Genomic DNA, 14905 nt, shown 5'->3' with positions numbered 1-14905 from the left:
CACACACACACACACACACACACACACGTATTTATATCCTTGTGGGGACATCTAATTGACATAATGCTTTCCCTGGCCCCTTACCCCAAACCTAACCATAACCTGTAACCCTGACACTAAAACCACATTTATAGGTAAACTTCCATCTTTGGTCCCCACAAAGCTATGAATACACGCTCACACAGGTACTTCTCTCCGAGTCTTGTTTGCTCACGGATCATCTTCACAGCATCTCTCCTAGGAGGATCTTGGCATCTTTGTTCACTTATATAAAAAACTGCCGTGGAATACATTAAGCCACTGATATGGCCGTGTTCTGTTTTCAGTGAGATGAATGTGGAGCATTTGAACTTATAGATCCGTGTGTTTAAGTATTCATACAGCTGCTGCAAGTGACCTGATTGCAAATGAAGCCAGGAGAGGTAAGAGAAAGCAGACAGCATGGAGAGGCAGCAGATGATTAGACCGGCTCTCACGCTGGGCGCTGCTGGGATTCGGGTTTTGTCTTTATATGAAATATGAGTTCAGTTCTTCTCACTGTTAGTCATCCTGTCAACTTAAAGGTTCAGAGTGAACGTTCCCATCCGAGGGTGTCAGATAATGCTGTTTGTGCCTCAGCGCACCAACATCAGAGAGATTATGGTGCTACTCTACAGTCTGTCAGAGTTCAGAGGTGGGAGGAGCGCTGCTGTCAGAACGCCACGGTTCACGGGCCGTTTGGACCTTTTTGTTTTGCGCTTGGTTTTGCTTTCGTCCAGCTTCGGTTTAATCACTACAAACAACTTTGTTAGATTTGGTGGACGCACCTCTTCACAACAGTAATCCCACATGCTGGAAATTGAAGAGTGGGAGGGGGGGGGGGGTGTCACCGTAGTGTCCCGCACCCCCACCGAGACACGCCAACAGCTTTGAGAATAAAGCATCGCTTCATGTGTTGGGAATGGGAACAGCAACATTGCACCACCAGACCGGAGCACCGTCCCGTCAGTTTCCCACAATGCTCAGCTGCTGAAGAAGCTATTACAGCATCTTTCCCGCACAATATAAAGCACCTTGAGGCAACTGTTGTTTTGATTTGCAGTTATATAAATACAATTGCATTGAAAACAGTGAGACATTGACTGGTTTCACACATTTCCACTGAACAAAGTCTTGCATCAGCATTGCACCAGAGAACTGTTGGTCCTGAAGTTTGAACCACCGATGTTAGCTTCTGATTTGCAGATGCTGCCGACAGATTCTGATTGGCACGATCCAGCGTCCTCGTCTCGGTTCCCCTCTTACCTCACGTTTGTGTCTTTGTCACGCTCGATGTCTCCTCGAACAGACAGGAAGCCAGACAGGTCCGATTGCAGGGGAACTCCTCCCCTGTACATTTTAAAGACTTTTGACAGCAAAGAGCAGCTAAATGTGCAAACTGCAACATCACAGGAGGCCGCCAAAAATACTAAACACACCTTCAGATGTTTGAGGTGGATTCTTGCTCACAGCTGTGGTGAAGATGAAAGCCCCTTTTTATTGTATTTACAGTTAAGTCTGAGCAGAAAGGAGCCCTAACAGGATATCATGACTCCTTATGTCTCACTGACACAGCGTCACAGTGCTTTACAGCCACGCTGCAGTTAGCAGGAGCTGCACTCAGAGGGCAGTCATGGTTAATGGGAGACAGAGGAGGATGACAGAAGAATGAACATATGTGATGGGAGATGAGGTCAATCTTACCTCTTCTCGTATTCTCTTCACTGTTTCTCCTTTCTGTGGAGAGACACAGGAAGGACAGTCATCTCCGAGTGTACCGAGTCCTTAATGAAGATGTATTAGACAAGTATCTGAGCAACACGATCAAATACATACAAGATCATTTTCCAGTGTTTTTAAATCGTCGAGGAGTAAGCTACTGCTACTGAAAGACTGACTGAAAAATCCAGGTGAGGAAAACGAATCAGCGACGCTCGCTGCCTACTAATCAACAGCCAGCGGGATGCCCCCGAGCAGCTTCACTGGTGGAGCTCCTCAGTGAGCTAGGCGGCTAACAGGTATGACAGTGCGATGCTGTGAGTGTGACACACGTTTGCTAATTCGCTCAGGAAAAACATCGGCGCGATAAACAAACGGGGCTAACACGGATCACATCTGCGCTCTGAGCTGCGTAACATTTATCTCTGCCGACACGCGTCCTCATTGGCCGAGCCTGCCCAAACCAGTCAGCCTGGCAGGCTCGTTTAATGCTAGCAGGAGCCCCGGAGAGCAGCTCCTGCACCGTGACTACAGACTGGCACGATCCAACTAGAACCATCATGTAATTTAATGCCATCTTTGTGTCACAGTTAATAGGCCGCATACTGGAAGTGACTGGGTGGGTGGGGGGGTGAAGGATATCAGCCCCAATTGTGGGTTAGCGAATGTGCCGTGGGGGCCAGCGGTCATTATCGCGCCTCGCTCAGCTGTGATATACTTGGATAAAAATCCTACTGGGCTTTATTTAACACGTCCACGCTTAAACGGACTCGCTTCCCCTGAGAGCAGCGCCTTTTCAGTAAGTACAGACTCGAATGACACGGCCTGACTGGAAATGTTACACACTGTTAATGCACATTTCACGGCAACTTCATATCATGTAGAAGGATTACGCCCAATGTTATCACGACAGGCGTGCAAATTTCAGAAAACTAAAGCCTGAAGTTGGCTCTGATGTTGGTTTTAGAGGATTTCTAATGTTTTTTAATTTCACTTAAAAGTTCATTTTAATGACTTTTTCACAGATTGAGTGATTTTTACTTCCTGGCAGATCAGATTTTTTCATACTGGGTAACACGATGATAGAAGGGAACGTTAGCTCACCTTTCCGATGATGCTTCCTACTTCCTGCAGAGAAAAAAACAAAACACAAACAAGAAAATCATTATCCTCAAATTTAAAAAACAAGCAGACTCGTGTAGCCAATCAAACTTCACGTTTTGAACATGCATGCATACCTGCTTCAGGTGCAGCAGCATGACAGCGCTGAGATATGTTTATGCGCCAACATTTAATCGTGTTGACATTTTCATAAAACACGAAGCATTTTTTTTCTTTTGTGTCACCAGCTTCACATAGTTTACATAACGCGAGCTCTAATAACGCGAGCTCTAATAACGCGAGCTCTAACAGGAGGTCAGCGGGGCGACCGTGTACAGGAGGCGTTTGGGACAACAAGAGCCACGTGAAAGCAACAGTGTTCTCAGCAAGTGTGGAAGAGACATTTTAAAGAGTATAGAGTGAAGGTTTGGTAATCGTGGACTGTTCTTCTGGGGAACACGGGACGTCTGGACGAGAGGAACGCTCTCAGGTTTCTGTGCTTTCTAAAACATGGAGTCCAGGAACACAGAGCAACGGCTGCGATCTGATGATTGAATTTATGAAACCTTTGTTCATTCTGCCGTGTTGAATAGTGAACTTCAGGGAAACTTGGTGACTTCGGACAGGCTTACTACTTCCTGTTGGGATTCTCCGTGGCCGGGAGAAGAGAATTGACCTGGCCAGACAATTATGGTTTCCCTTTTCCCCAAATTCAGTTGTAGTTACTCAACTTGCTGGTTTAAAGATCGGTGAAGTGTTTTCATTTGATTGAGCTGCATGCTTCTTAAATGCTTAAATAAATATCTTGCCTGGATTTAAAGACAAAACTGTGGAAACTGGCTTTTGAATTCTTCATGTGCAGCACGGTGGTTAGCACTGCTGCCGCACAGCACGAAGGTCCAGAGTTCATTTCCACCATCAGGCCGGGTCTTTCTGTGTGGAGTGTGTGGGGATTCAGTCTGCGCTGGCCTCACCCGATCCTGCTTCCCCAGAAAATTATATTCTGTTCATTATGTTGGCAGTTTTTTCTCTATAGGTTAAATTTGGGAGCCTTTTAAAGTTTCTGAATCATTTCCATCTGAGATATGATGTTATTATAACGTAATTATTTATTGATGTCATGTTCTTTTCTCTGGCTGCTAGCGGCACAATAACCTGCAATCTCCTTTATTTCTCTCTAATTAACACGAGTAACAGTCTTGCTCACCTTTCCATGCATGAGGAGGCGCAGTGTGAGCGTGACTCCCATGGCGCCGTCTCCAAACTCCTGTTCACAGCTCATGGTAGAGGAGGTGGTGGTGTGGTGGGTGAAGGTGTGGGTGGACTCTGCTGCTGGGAGACGCATGAAGGTCTGAGGCCCCGAGGCGTATGGAGCTCTACAGAACACCACAGAGAACCCTTTGGAGAACCCAGAAAGGAACCCTCAGAGAGCCCTGGAGCTGCGAGAGGGGGAAGGGGAGGTCGAGGTTTGGGGTCGGACGGAGGGGCTGTACGGGCGGAGCTGGCGTCGGGGTGGGATCTATCCTTACTCCGGTTTCTGTGGAAAGAAAGACAAGAAAGTGATGTTTGAGTTTGTGACTGTTTCTACTTCACATCCCCTCAAAGTTAATGTCTGTATTTAGACCCGATGAGCCTAAAACCAGCATGTTGGGATCAGTCTGCTTTTTTGTAAGCCTCTCATAATCAGTATTTGCTGAGAACAGCCTTTATTGACTTTTTATTATTCTCTCACTCTGATGACTGTATCCAGAGCGTCTTACTAAACAGAGCGCGACAGGAAACGAGTCATTTCAGCGCGTAAGAGCTGCTGTAATGGGTGTTGATAGATATGAGTCAGCAGCTACAGATGCAGAAATTCAGAGAAAAACACACAACAACAAAGGGAGCCTACGACCATGCAGCACTGTGTTAAACAGGATTTCCTCGAGAGGCTTCAAACTGAACTTCTTTGTCATTTCAGGCACACTTTTAACCCCAAATGCTGTTTTTAAAGCAATTTCCACAGATGTAGGAAAACCCTAAAATAGAGTGATAAATTGGGGCGTTTCTCTTCTCCGTGCTTAGTTTGACTCAGGTGCTGGACGCTCCACGTCACCTTCTTTGGTCCCTACAACAGATTATCCATCTGATCCTTCTCTATGACCAACCCTCTGCACGCCCTGCTACATGCTGATGTCCACATCTACTCCTGACACAGCACAGGATCACCTGAGTTAGTGCACAGCAATACTATAGCAATGCAACATCCATATTTTATTACATAAATTAAAACACTGTGAACTACAGGGCTCCATCCTGAGATACCGTTAGCCGAGCAAACTTACACCAGCTAGGATCAGTCACAAACAACCCGTCCAACGCTGCACACACTCTGCTTTACTAAACTACCGCTTTCAGTCACATGGGTAAGAACAGGACAGACCTCCCTGCATCGACAAAAAGTTCTTTCACATTCTGCAGCTTGTCACGACTCGAGGGTGTTGCACACTCATGACTTTTCACTGCAAGGCGACTGCACAGGTTCTTCTTTCTTCTTTGTTGGACTGACTACAGTCACTCTCAGACAGACTGTCGAACATTCGTGAACAACTGCCGTCTAATTTATAAATGCAGACAGATTTCCTCATATCAAGAGTCAGTCAATGAGCAACACTCGAGGGTACCAGCTCAGCTGGCAGGTTCTGGTTATATTCCTACAGAACAGAAGGGTCGCTGGGACCAAACAGAATATTTAAACGTGAATTTCTGTCTTTCCTTTTGCATTAAAAGAATCTGAAGTGAGACAATTCTGTCAACATCTGTTTCATCCAATAATCTCAATTTTAACTTTGACATAATTTGCAGATAAACAGTCAACATTTACCACCTTAAAACGTCCTTTTATTGACCTCGTTATGCTAACCAGTACTTTTACAGAATAATTTAACTACTTATGTTAGTAACTGATAATAAAGGTTGCTGTAAAAATAAAAGTAGGTTGCAGTATTAAAAGTAAAGGTCAGAGTGTGAGGGCAGCGACTTTAAATCTTCCAACAAACGCTGTTACGCTCATGCTGTCGGAGCACAGCGCCGAGTGTGGCCCTGCAGCCACGAGGCCAACAAGGCGTTTCACTGATTCCACATCCTCAGCAGCACGGCGGGAGCGAGCCGGCTCCGGTGCCGTGCGAAGTGTGGAAATTAACATAATTTCTCAAGTGTCAGAGGCTAGTCAACAAGTCTGTGCTGTAATTTAAAAATTAATTGGGAACTCTGTTTAAAAAAAGCTTCGGGGGCTGAATTAAATAAGCTTCTGGCCGTGGAAGCGCCACTCAAGCGTGATGATACTTAAGCGTTTCCTTTTAACACAAAACTGAAGGAAAACAGAGAAAGAGAGACCTCCTCCACGCCTGCATTCGCCTTGTTGTATTCAGATATGCAACTATGCGTGCTGCACACATGACTGCATGTACACGCTGCACTTTGATCATGTTTGAGTAAACATGTATGTTTTTTTTGGCAGATTTTGTATGTGTCTGGAGAGCTCACACACACACACACACACACACACACACACACACACACACACACACACACTCAGGCATCTGTCACTATGCCAACCAGCACTGTAGGTAACCCGAGGTATGCAGACGAATAAAAAGGTGCGTATAAATGATCGGCATATGTTTGTGTGCGTGTGCTGATGGCTCGTTGTGCAGTTTAAAGTGTTCCTATGCAAACAGCGAGCCTCACGTCTCCATCTGCACGTCTGCATCCCCCACTCTCATAAAAAATACACACTCTGAGCCAAAGTAGGTCACAAATGTAATGCAGGCTGTTTGGCATGCAAAGCAAGCAGCATCTCATGACAATGCAACACTCATCCACACACACACGCACACTTGAGAAACAAATCAGAGGACAGAGGTGCTGAGAGAGAAAACAGAGTTAAAATAGTAGCGAGTGGCAGAAGCAGGTGGGGGGAGGGGAGAAATGGCAGGAGACGGCTTACACGACCTCCCGGGGAGCGAGAAGAGTGGCTGTCAAAACATCGTTTACACATGAATTCAGTCATTGGCGGCACAGGTCGAGTGTTTGCTTATCTGCGCATCCATTAAAACCTCTGTGTGCAAATTGTGCGTATTGTTGTGCAGCGTCTCGGATAGGCCGGGCACGCGTGTGGACTGGAGTGTGCAGCTGCATGAGTGCATGCATTTGAGAGGGCGGATTTAGTGTTTTATTTTCCTCTGAACAGTGTGTGTGTGTGTGTGTGTGTGTGTGTGTGTGTGTGTGTGATGTGTGTGAGAGAGAGGGAGAGAGAAGAGAGGAAGAACACAGAACATATGAATTATTAAAGTTCTTTCAGATGCTTCAGTACCGGGTTAAAACCAGGCCTACCCATCCCCCTCCGAGTCATGTGTGCCCACACACACACACACACACACACACACACACACACACACACACACACACACACACACACACACACACACACACACACACACACACACACACACTCGGGGGAATAAGCCATGAATCATCCATGCATGAGCTCAGAACTGAGAGAGTGTGTGTATGATTTTACTTGTTTTGCTGACATTGTGGGGACGATGGTCACACAGTAACCTTTTAGGGACTCATCTCTGAGTTTAACCGGATGTCCAGGAGGAAAATTGTTCATATTTATTTTCTGTGGCAGAGTATATGCTGTACTTTATCTCCATGAAACTACAGGACACCGAATACACGGATTTCCTTAAATATAGTGCTGGGTGATACTGTGTAGATGCATTCATTAGGGATGTTACACAGCACAAGGATGTTACGCCTTCATACGGTTTTAAAAAAAAGTGTCCGTTTAATTCCTTCTCTGCTTTTCTATTTGTATTTTTATTTATTGATGATTCATTGGCACCAGCCTGGACTGCAGCAGCTGCCAGAAACAAGCACTGGCGGTGATGGTCCACACCGACACACAAACAGATTCTCCAAGCTGCAAACAGGAAGGAGCAAGCAGCAAAGTAGTGACCAGCATCCATGGAATGAACTCCTGTGAGCAAAATATCTGCTAGCAAAGTGAGTGAGCATGTACCAGTTTAAACTACTGTCAATGAAACTGCTGACTGGTGTGAGAAGAATAGCAAATAAATACATGCAGGCATAACTACGACAAAACATCAACTTTGTTTATGGCAGTGACTTTAAACTCTGCGCACAAGAGCTTGTTGGTTTGGGTTTCCACCAAATGTTGTTACATCATTATTATAAATATATAATCAATAAAGACGTAACGACAACGTCAATGCAGCAGTAACATCTAAAAACAGCATATTTGAGTAAAAAACACAGGAAACATATTTTGGTCCTTTAAGTAGATTCATTTGATAATGTGTCTTTTACCTGTAACCCTGTAAATGCAGGACTGTCACATTTACAGTGAGCTACTGCTTCTTTTACTTAAACGGTCCTGTTATCTCCATTTTCAGCATCATAAGAGGAACTCTGCCTCACTGCCAACATCATCTTTTAAGTCACCGATAGACTCGTTTTATCGTAGCTTTAAGGCTACCACACCTGTACGCCAAACGTCTCGCGGCTCACAAACTACAAGTGGGTGGAGCCTCTTTGCTCACAGCCAGAGTTGTACACCCGAAATGATCACATTCATGAAAATCCATGGCTGTGACGTCACACATGTATAAAGTGTGAGTCTGAGCGTTTAAAGAGTTTCCAGCTACAAACACAACACGAGCATGCGGCGCTGGAGCAGGAGACACAACAGGAAACCAAGGACTGAACAGCATGTGGATACAACAACTGTCCAAAATAAATAACACTGTGAAAGTAGATCTCTTGGTAAATGTGAAAGACAAAAATCACATGATTGATGGCGAGCGATGATGATGGTCAGTCACATGCATCCTTTTGTACATCCTGTCGTAATGTGAGAGGAGGAAGAAGATTTTGCTCTGCTTTCTTCCTCCGTTACACAAACACAGCCTCCACAGCCGGCGCGCTCTGCAGTGCTGCTGAACTTTGGCCTTGTAGACACACAGTTTGTGCTGCAGCTACGATAGCTGGAGCTCTGCAATCACAGAGCAAAGTAATAATTTTGATTAGTCTGTTTGTTCCTATTGTGGAACTGATGCCGAAATGCAACAATCTGTCTTTATATGCTTTTCAAGACAAAGAAGCCAGACACAGAAACGGGCCAACAGATTTGTTTGGAAGGACAAACTAAAAGATGGGTGCTTGAAATACATAACAAAATGTTTACTGCAACTTTAATTGTACTTTTATCGGGAAAAAATGTATTTGCTGTGTGAAACATGTTCAAGTGTGCTGAGAATGTGTTTATACTTTTATTTATATTCGAGATTAACGACTATGTTTCAAAAATAAATCCATTTGTATCCTGATAAACCCACTTTGTTATTACTTAAACAGAGTTGTAAGACACGACAACCCACTGAAAATATCAAAACACAAGACGGCAGAGTCATAAAGCTGTTCAAACAGAAAGCACATTAACAACAGATTTAAAATGATTACATTTACAGGGATTAGTTACTCTAATGGGCGGCTGCTGATTGATCCACTCGAGTGGGGTTCAGGAATTAAAAGCCAGTTTTCCAGCTTCAGTATTTATGGGATGACTTTGAAGGATGAAGGAAAACCGTTTCAGGCCTTTTTGACTTGATCTGCATTAAAAAGTTTGCGGATAAAGAAACTGCATTTCTTCTCTCGGCCGATGGATCAGCAGAGATGTAATGCATCAGTTTGATTTCTACTTCACGCTGCACATTATTCAAATTCTCCCAGATATACAAAATGTAATCTCATTACTGAATTGTTATTCACTGGGGAAGTAACTCAAATGCCCGCCAGCACAGCCAGAGCGACACGAGGGTGCGGTCGCAGTTCATCCCATGGCATGTGCACACTGGCTGCATTAAGTCAAACAGATTGTAAAAGTTTCATCATATGTTTAAATCGAGGTTCTACTTTGTGAACAAAAGGATCATTTTAAATGCAGAGAACATTTTCCCTATGAGCTTTATTTTAGTTGCAAACATATACTCAGTCATTTTGTAAAAATAAGCTCTGACGGCTCTGCTGGGAAGCACATTATTGTACTTCCTGACCTTTGCCCTCTGTCACGTGAAGACGTGCTGCAGCTGCTGTCCATGGTGCTGATTTAAACCTGGATTATTGCTGCTTTAGCACTTACACAGTGTGTATGAGTGAGAGACAGTGAGATAGAGAGAGAGAGGCTTGGGCATGCCATGGTAGTAAAGGTAAAATAATAATGTTCCCCAGAGCCAATAGGAGATGTTACACCTGTGGAGAAGCCAGTTAAATGCAAATAAAACCATCTTGTGGTTTTGCAGGAGTCTCCTTCTCTGGCTGACGTCGTTCAGTGCTGAAATTTCAACAATATTTTTCTGTCTTGTCCAATTGTTGCAGAACTTTATGATGTAAAACACCTCGAGCAGACGGATGTTATTGGAGCTATATAAATAAAACCGAACTGAAAGTTCAGGCTGGCATGAATGCGAGTGAAAATTCAACAAACTTGTCAAAACCAAGCAACAATCTCCTGATGCCAACACAAAAGTTTCAATAACTGCAGTTCTTCTAACGTTTGCTCCAAAACGGAGTCGGTCCTCACACACTCGTGTTTAACGTTACAGCCTTTATAACTCACCTGCTGCAATTAAAGCTTATAATTAGGGGCGTGGCCTTTGACTAACAGATGGATGGTGGTGCAGGCGGTTGTAGCTGCTAGTGGTCTGCTAAGCTTCACCTCAGATGACTGAAGTCCCTGAACTGGACTGTTTATGCCAACAATATGGCTGCTGTGAGGTTATTTGCATTAAAATCATCCCAGAAGAAGAAATTTCAGCATTTTTTCGGTTTGTATGGTGCAGCCACAGAGGTCACAGATGAAGCCAGCTAGCATTAGTTGATCTCTGTTGTCAAAATGTGGTCATTTCTGGCTAAAGCAACATGGTGACACTGAGATTTCAAAATAGAAACATACATAAGCCAACAGATAACACTGTTAGCAACATAAATGGAAGAGCTTCAGCACAGATGATTAATGTGAGCTCTGCTTGTTTTGAATAACTGTTGCCTCGTCTCTCAGTTAAGTTTGGCAGGCGGGTCGTATTTTTCTTGGATTGTACAGATTTAATTTGGATGTTGGAAACAAAACCACCATCACCATTTTCCCCTTTTTAGAAAAACGAAAACATTTCTTCCAATAAGAACTGGAACAAAGACCACGAGTCTGTCAAAAACGTTGCAAATGCCAAAGATGAGATTTATCGTGACTGCGATCATATTTGTGCAACATCATAAACACATGTAGTGGACTCTTCCCTCTCTGCTGAGTGTGACTGCACTATTGTTTCAGAACAATACTGCAGATGAAATCCAGGACTTGTCTCTCAAATTATACCCTGATACATCAACACGCTGCCCTCCTTTTCTCCTCCAACTGCTTTCCCACTGGACTCATCAGGCAAAGCCGCCTTTCATATCAGTCTCCGACACAAGAAAAGGAAATTGTTCCGAAAGAAACAAATAGAGAGAAACAGGAAGTCGACGTGTGCATGAACACACACACACACACACACACACACACACACACACACACACACACCACACACACACACACAGAAAAGAAAGAAAAAGTGACGAAAAAGGAGGAAACAGGAAGAAAAGCACTCAAACAAATCCTGGGGGAGGAAATCAGAGACAAAACGAGGAGGCAGAACACTCTGAATACGTTTCAGGGACATGAGCTAAATCACTGTATTGAATTTGATTATCAGGTGGGCAGGCCTGATTGATTCTGGCCAGCAACAACTCATTTCTAAATACTGATTGGATTAAACGCTGAGCTCGCAACTCATTCCTTAAAGCTGATTGGATTAAAGCAGCAGCCGGCTGATTTAAATCACATCGTTGGTCAACTGCAACGTCAAGGACGAGCTGCTTGTAAAACCAGAGAAGAGACAGAAAAACTGCCTCTCCCTGCGACTGTGTATCTTTGTGTGGTTTTGTTGCTGAAGTCATGGACTCACTTCCTCAAACACACACACACACACACACCCTGCCTCTCCAAGGCTCGGACAGGCTCCCTCGACCCTGATCTGGATGCACAGAAGCAAACGGATGGATGGTCTTTGTTACCTTGATGACATAGAAAAATGTTCCCATGTCAGTAGATATCAATATTTTGAACTTAGCCAGTTAATCCAGTTTAGTTCAACCACCCTTCTAGTCCAGTAGCTTCTGTAACGTAAAGAAAAAGAAGAGAAGCAACAGGACCCTGAGTCAGGACCCTGCAGCAGGTTTATGATAAGAATGAATCCTGTCACTCCTGTGAGGCTTAGTAACACTTCCTATCACGCAGGGTTAAAGTCGGGCTTGTATCTTCTTCTGCTGCCTCCTGATTTCTTTCCTTCTGCGTCCTGACAAATCTTCTCTCTCTGTCATCAAGGACGATCTTTCATCAAAAGGATGAAGTATAATGTAAACAAAGAGACAAGGAGGTCAACGTGTGCACATTTGAGAGAAGACGAGTAAATAAGTGGTCCACAGAGTCACAGTACACAAACAGCACGAATCAAGAGCAACATTATTACAGTTGTCGTTTTATTTAATGTTACTTGTATCAGTTTACACACTAATCTGCATGTTACTGCGCCCACAGAGGCAGCTGCTGTATTTTTATACAGAAAATTGTTTGGTGGCACCAGAAGATGATGTCATGGTCGGGATGGTCAAGTAGTGACATCATTACCAGTGTGTGTGTGTGTGTCAGAGAGAGGCTGACATCATTGCCTTCCTATGTGAGTGCGGGTGACACCAGTCTCTATTTACAGACCACAGAATCTATGGAGAGGAGGAGAGCTCTCCCCCCGACACCCCGCCACCCCCGGGGGGCAGAGAGCAAAAGGAGGGCGGGGCTTTGAGACAGGAGGAGGATCGACCAAGAAGATTTAAATTTCAGCTGTTCACTCAAACTGAGGAGGAGAGGAAGTGGGCGAGCAGCAGCGAGAGAGGTCATTTTGTGCCATAAGTCTCTTGTGTTGATAATCACTGTGATTACAAGGACGGGGTAATGCTAGGATGCTCCTGCTAACACTGTAATAAACAGCGCAGCCAGGATGCTGCAGCCGCGCTGCGATCGTACCACAAACCCTAAAACAGATTCTGCAGACAGCTGCCACAAGAAAGACAAATTCCCCCCTTATTTAATGCGTTCTGCATCTGTGACTCACGTTTGGTTAAAATTCTTGGCAGGGTTAGCGGTTTGATTGCTAAAAATACAACTGCAGAGGCCACGTTTGCTCAGGTTTTAGGGTAAAAGTGACACGTAGAGTCACAGCACACGGCTACAAATAAAACCGGCTTTTACAGCTCAGGAAATGATTTCCATCAGTAATGGTGAGGTGAGCGTTTGATCCCCTGCTCCAACTACAGGCCAGAGTCTCCTGATGCACCGAGTGTGGGTGCTGGATAAAAACACAGCAACTTGAAGTTCATTTCAGGGAAGAGGAGGAAGTTGACGTGAGCCAAATCCGGCAGGCAGGGTGAGCGGGGAACGACAACTGTGTCGGTGTGGGCTTAAAGCGAGTGGGCACATGTTGGCAAGCGCCACGGTTCAGGTGCTCTCTGTGTTCTCTCTCAGATACTTCGTCAGCGCCGACAGCCTCATCAAACAACCGCCTCGCGATTCCTGAAGAAACATCAAGCGTTCTCCTCGTCGCTCCGCTGCACTGCGGCGTGGCCTTCAGGCTGCGACGCTGCACACTCTTAGGCTACGTTCACACTGCAGGCGAAAGCGCATCAAATCCGATTTTTTTGACAGTATGCGACCCATATCCCATCATGGTCTGACAGCGTGAACGGCACAAATCCGATATTTTCAAATCTGATCTGGGTCACTTTCGTATGTGGTGCTGAATCTGATACATATCCAATGTTTCAGAAAGCGACTGCTGTTTGATGGTCACGTCGCATTAAATCCGTCTTTTACGTCACCGACACAAGACAGACGCCAATTATCAGCGCCCGAGAAGACATCGCGAACGCTTCCTGGACATCCAGCGTAGATGTTAGTGAGTCTAAACAGAGCGCGTCGTGTTTGACGTCTTCTTTTGCACTTTGAGCGTTCACACTAGAGCGCGTTTGCTGTCGCATTTTATTTGTAGTGTGAACGAGCAGACAAAGAAATCGGATTTGATCAAAAATCTGAATTGAGCATTAAGACCTGCAGAGTGAACGCAGCCTCTGTCTTTGAGTTGGAGTTGTGTGTTTTTGTGTGTATTTGTTTGATCAGGTTCACATCTGCTGACCTTTATTTCTTTTTATTGCTGTATCAAAAAGTCATTTTAAAAGGTTTAAATTAAACAAGAAAAACACTCGTGTGCTTTCTCGCTCTCCTTTTCTGTCTTTTCTAAATGTTTCCATCTACAAAACGATCTGTGAGTCTGCACAACAAAGGAGGCAGTGATGACAGCTGAGGGTTTGGTTCAATCAGGGTTTTCGTGGCTGGGTCTCACAAACAAATCCACCCTAAGGAGTATTTACATAGTGGGCTTAACATTTACATGCTGTGTGTGTGTGTGTGTGTGTGTGTGTGTGTGTGTGTGTGTGTGTGTGTGTGTGTGTGTGTGTGAGACAGGTAAATGACAGCAGTGACCTTGTCATATTTAGTTAATGTTTAGCAGAAACACACACACACACCCATCATCCTTGGATGCATGAACGTGTATATGCAGAAGATCGAAAGCAAAATGTGTGCAGATGCTTACAATAACATGCACGCTCATGCAAACACACAAACTCAGACACAAATAGAGCAGAAAACGTGCTGCCTGCATACACAGGCTGCCAAAGCCACTTACACACACACACACACACACACACACAGAGTTGACTCTGCCTGGCTCATACATAGTGGCAAACATAGCCTGGATATTAAAAGGACATACATGCAGTTCACTGGCTGAAAGTCCAGAAAGTGACAAATCACACGTGACATATCTATCACACACACACACACACACACACA

General features: G+C 44.6%; 1 protein-coding gene across 8 annotated transcripts in view; it reads right to left on the bottom strand.

Moving 5' to 3' along the window:
* Positions 1-14905, bottom strand: part of pcbp4 (poly(rC) binding protein 4) — a 218545-nt gene that overhangs the window by 76019 nt on the left and 127621 nt on the right. For 7 of the 8 annotated variants that reach the window (XM_042223664.1, XM_014335709.2, XM_042223665.1 and 4 more), the window contains 3 exons: positions 4046-4375; positions 2842-2865; positions 1723-1755 (listed from right to left, as the gene is read on the bottom strand). In XM_042223664.1, coding sequence (XP_042079598.1) covers positions 1723-1755; positions 2842-2865; positions 4046-4183 — 195 coding nt within the window. In that variant the 5' untranslated portion in view covers positions 4184-4375. Of the gene's footprint in view, positions 1-1722; positions 1756-2841; positions 2866-4045; positions 4376-14905 lie in introns of those variants that run through there. The other variant, XM_042223667.1, reaches the window with a different exon arrangement.

The sequence above is a fragment of the Haplochromis burtoni genome, unplaced genomic scaffold, assembly GCF_018398535.1.
Source record: "Haplochromis burtoni strain Fernald_Lab_line unplaced genomic scaffold, NCSU_Asbu1 Contig_117, whole genome shotgun sequence".
Taxonomy (NCBI): domain Eukaryota; kingdom Metazoa; phylum Chordata; class Actinopteri; order Cichliformes; family Cichlidae; genus Haplochromis; species Haplochromis burtoni.
This window is presented reverse-complemented; position numbering and strand designations above follow the sequence as displayed.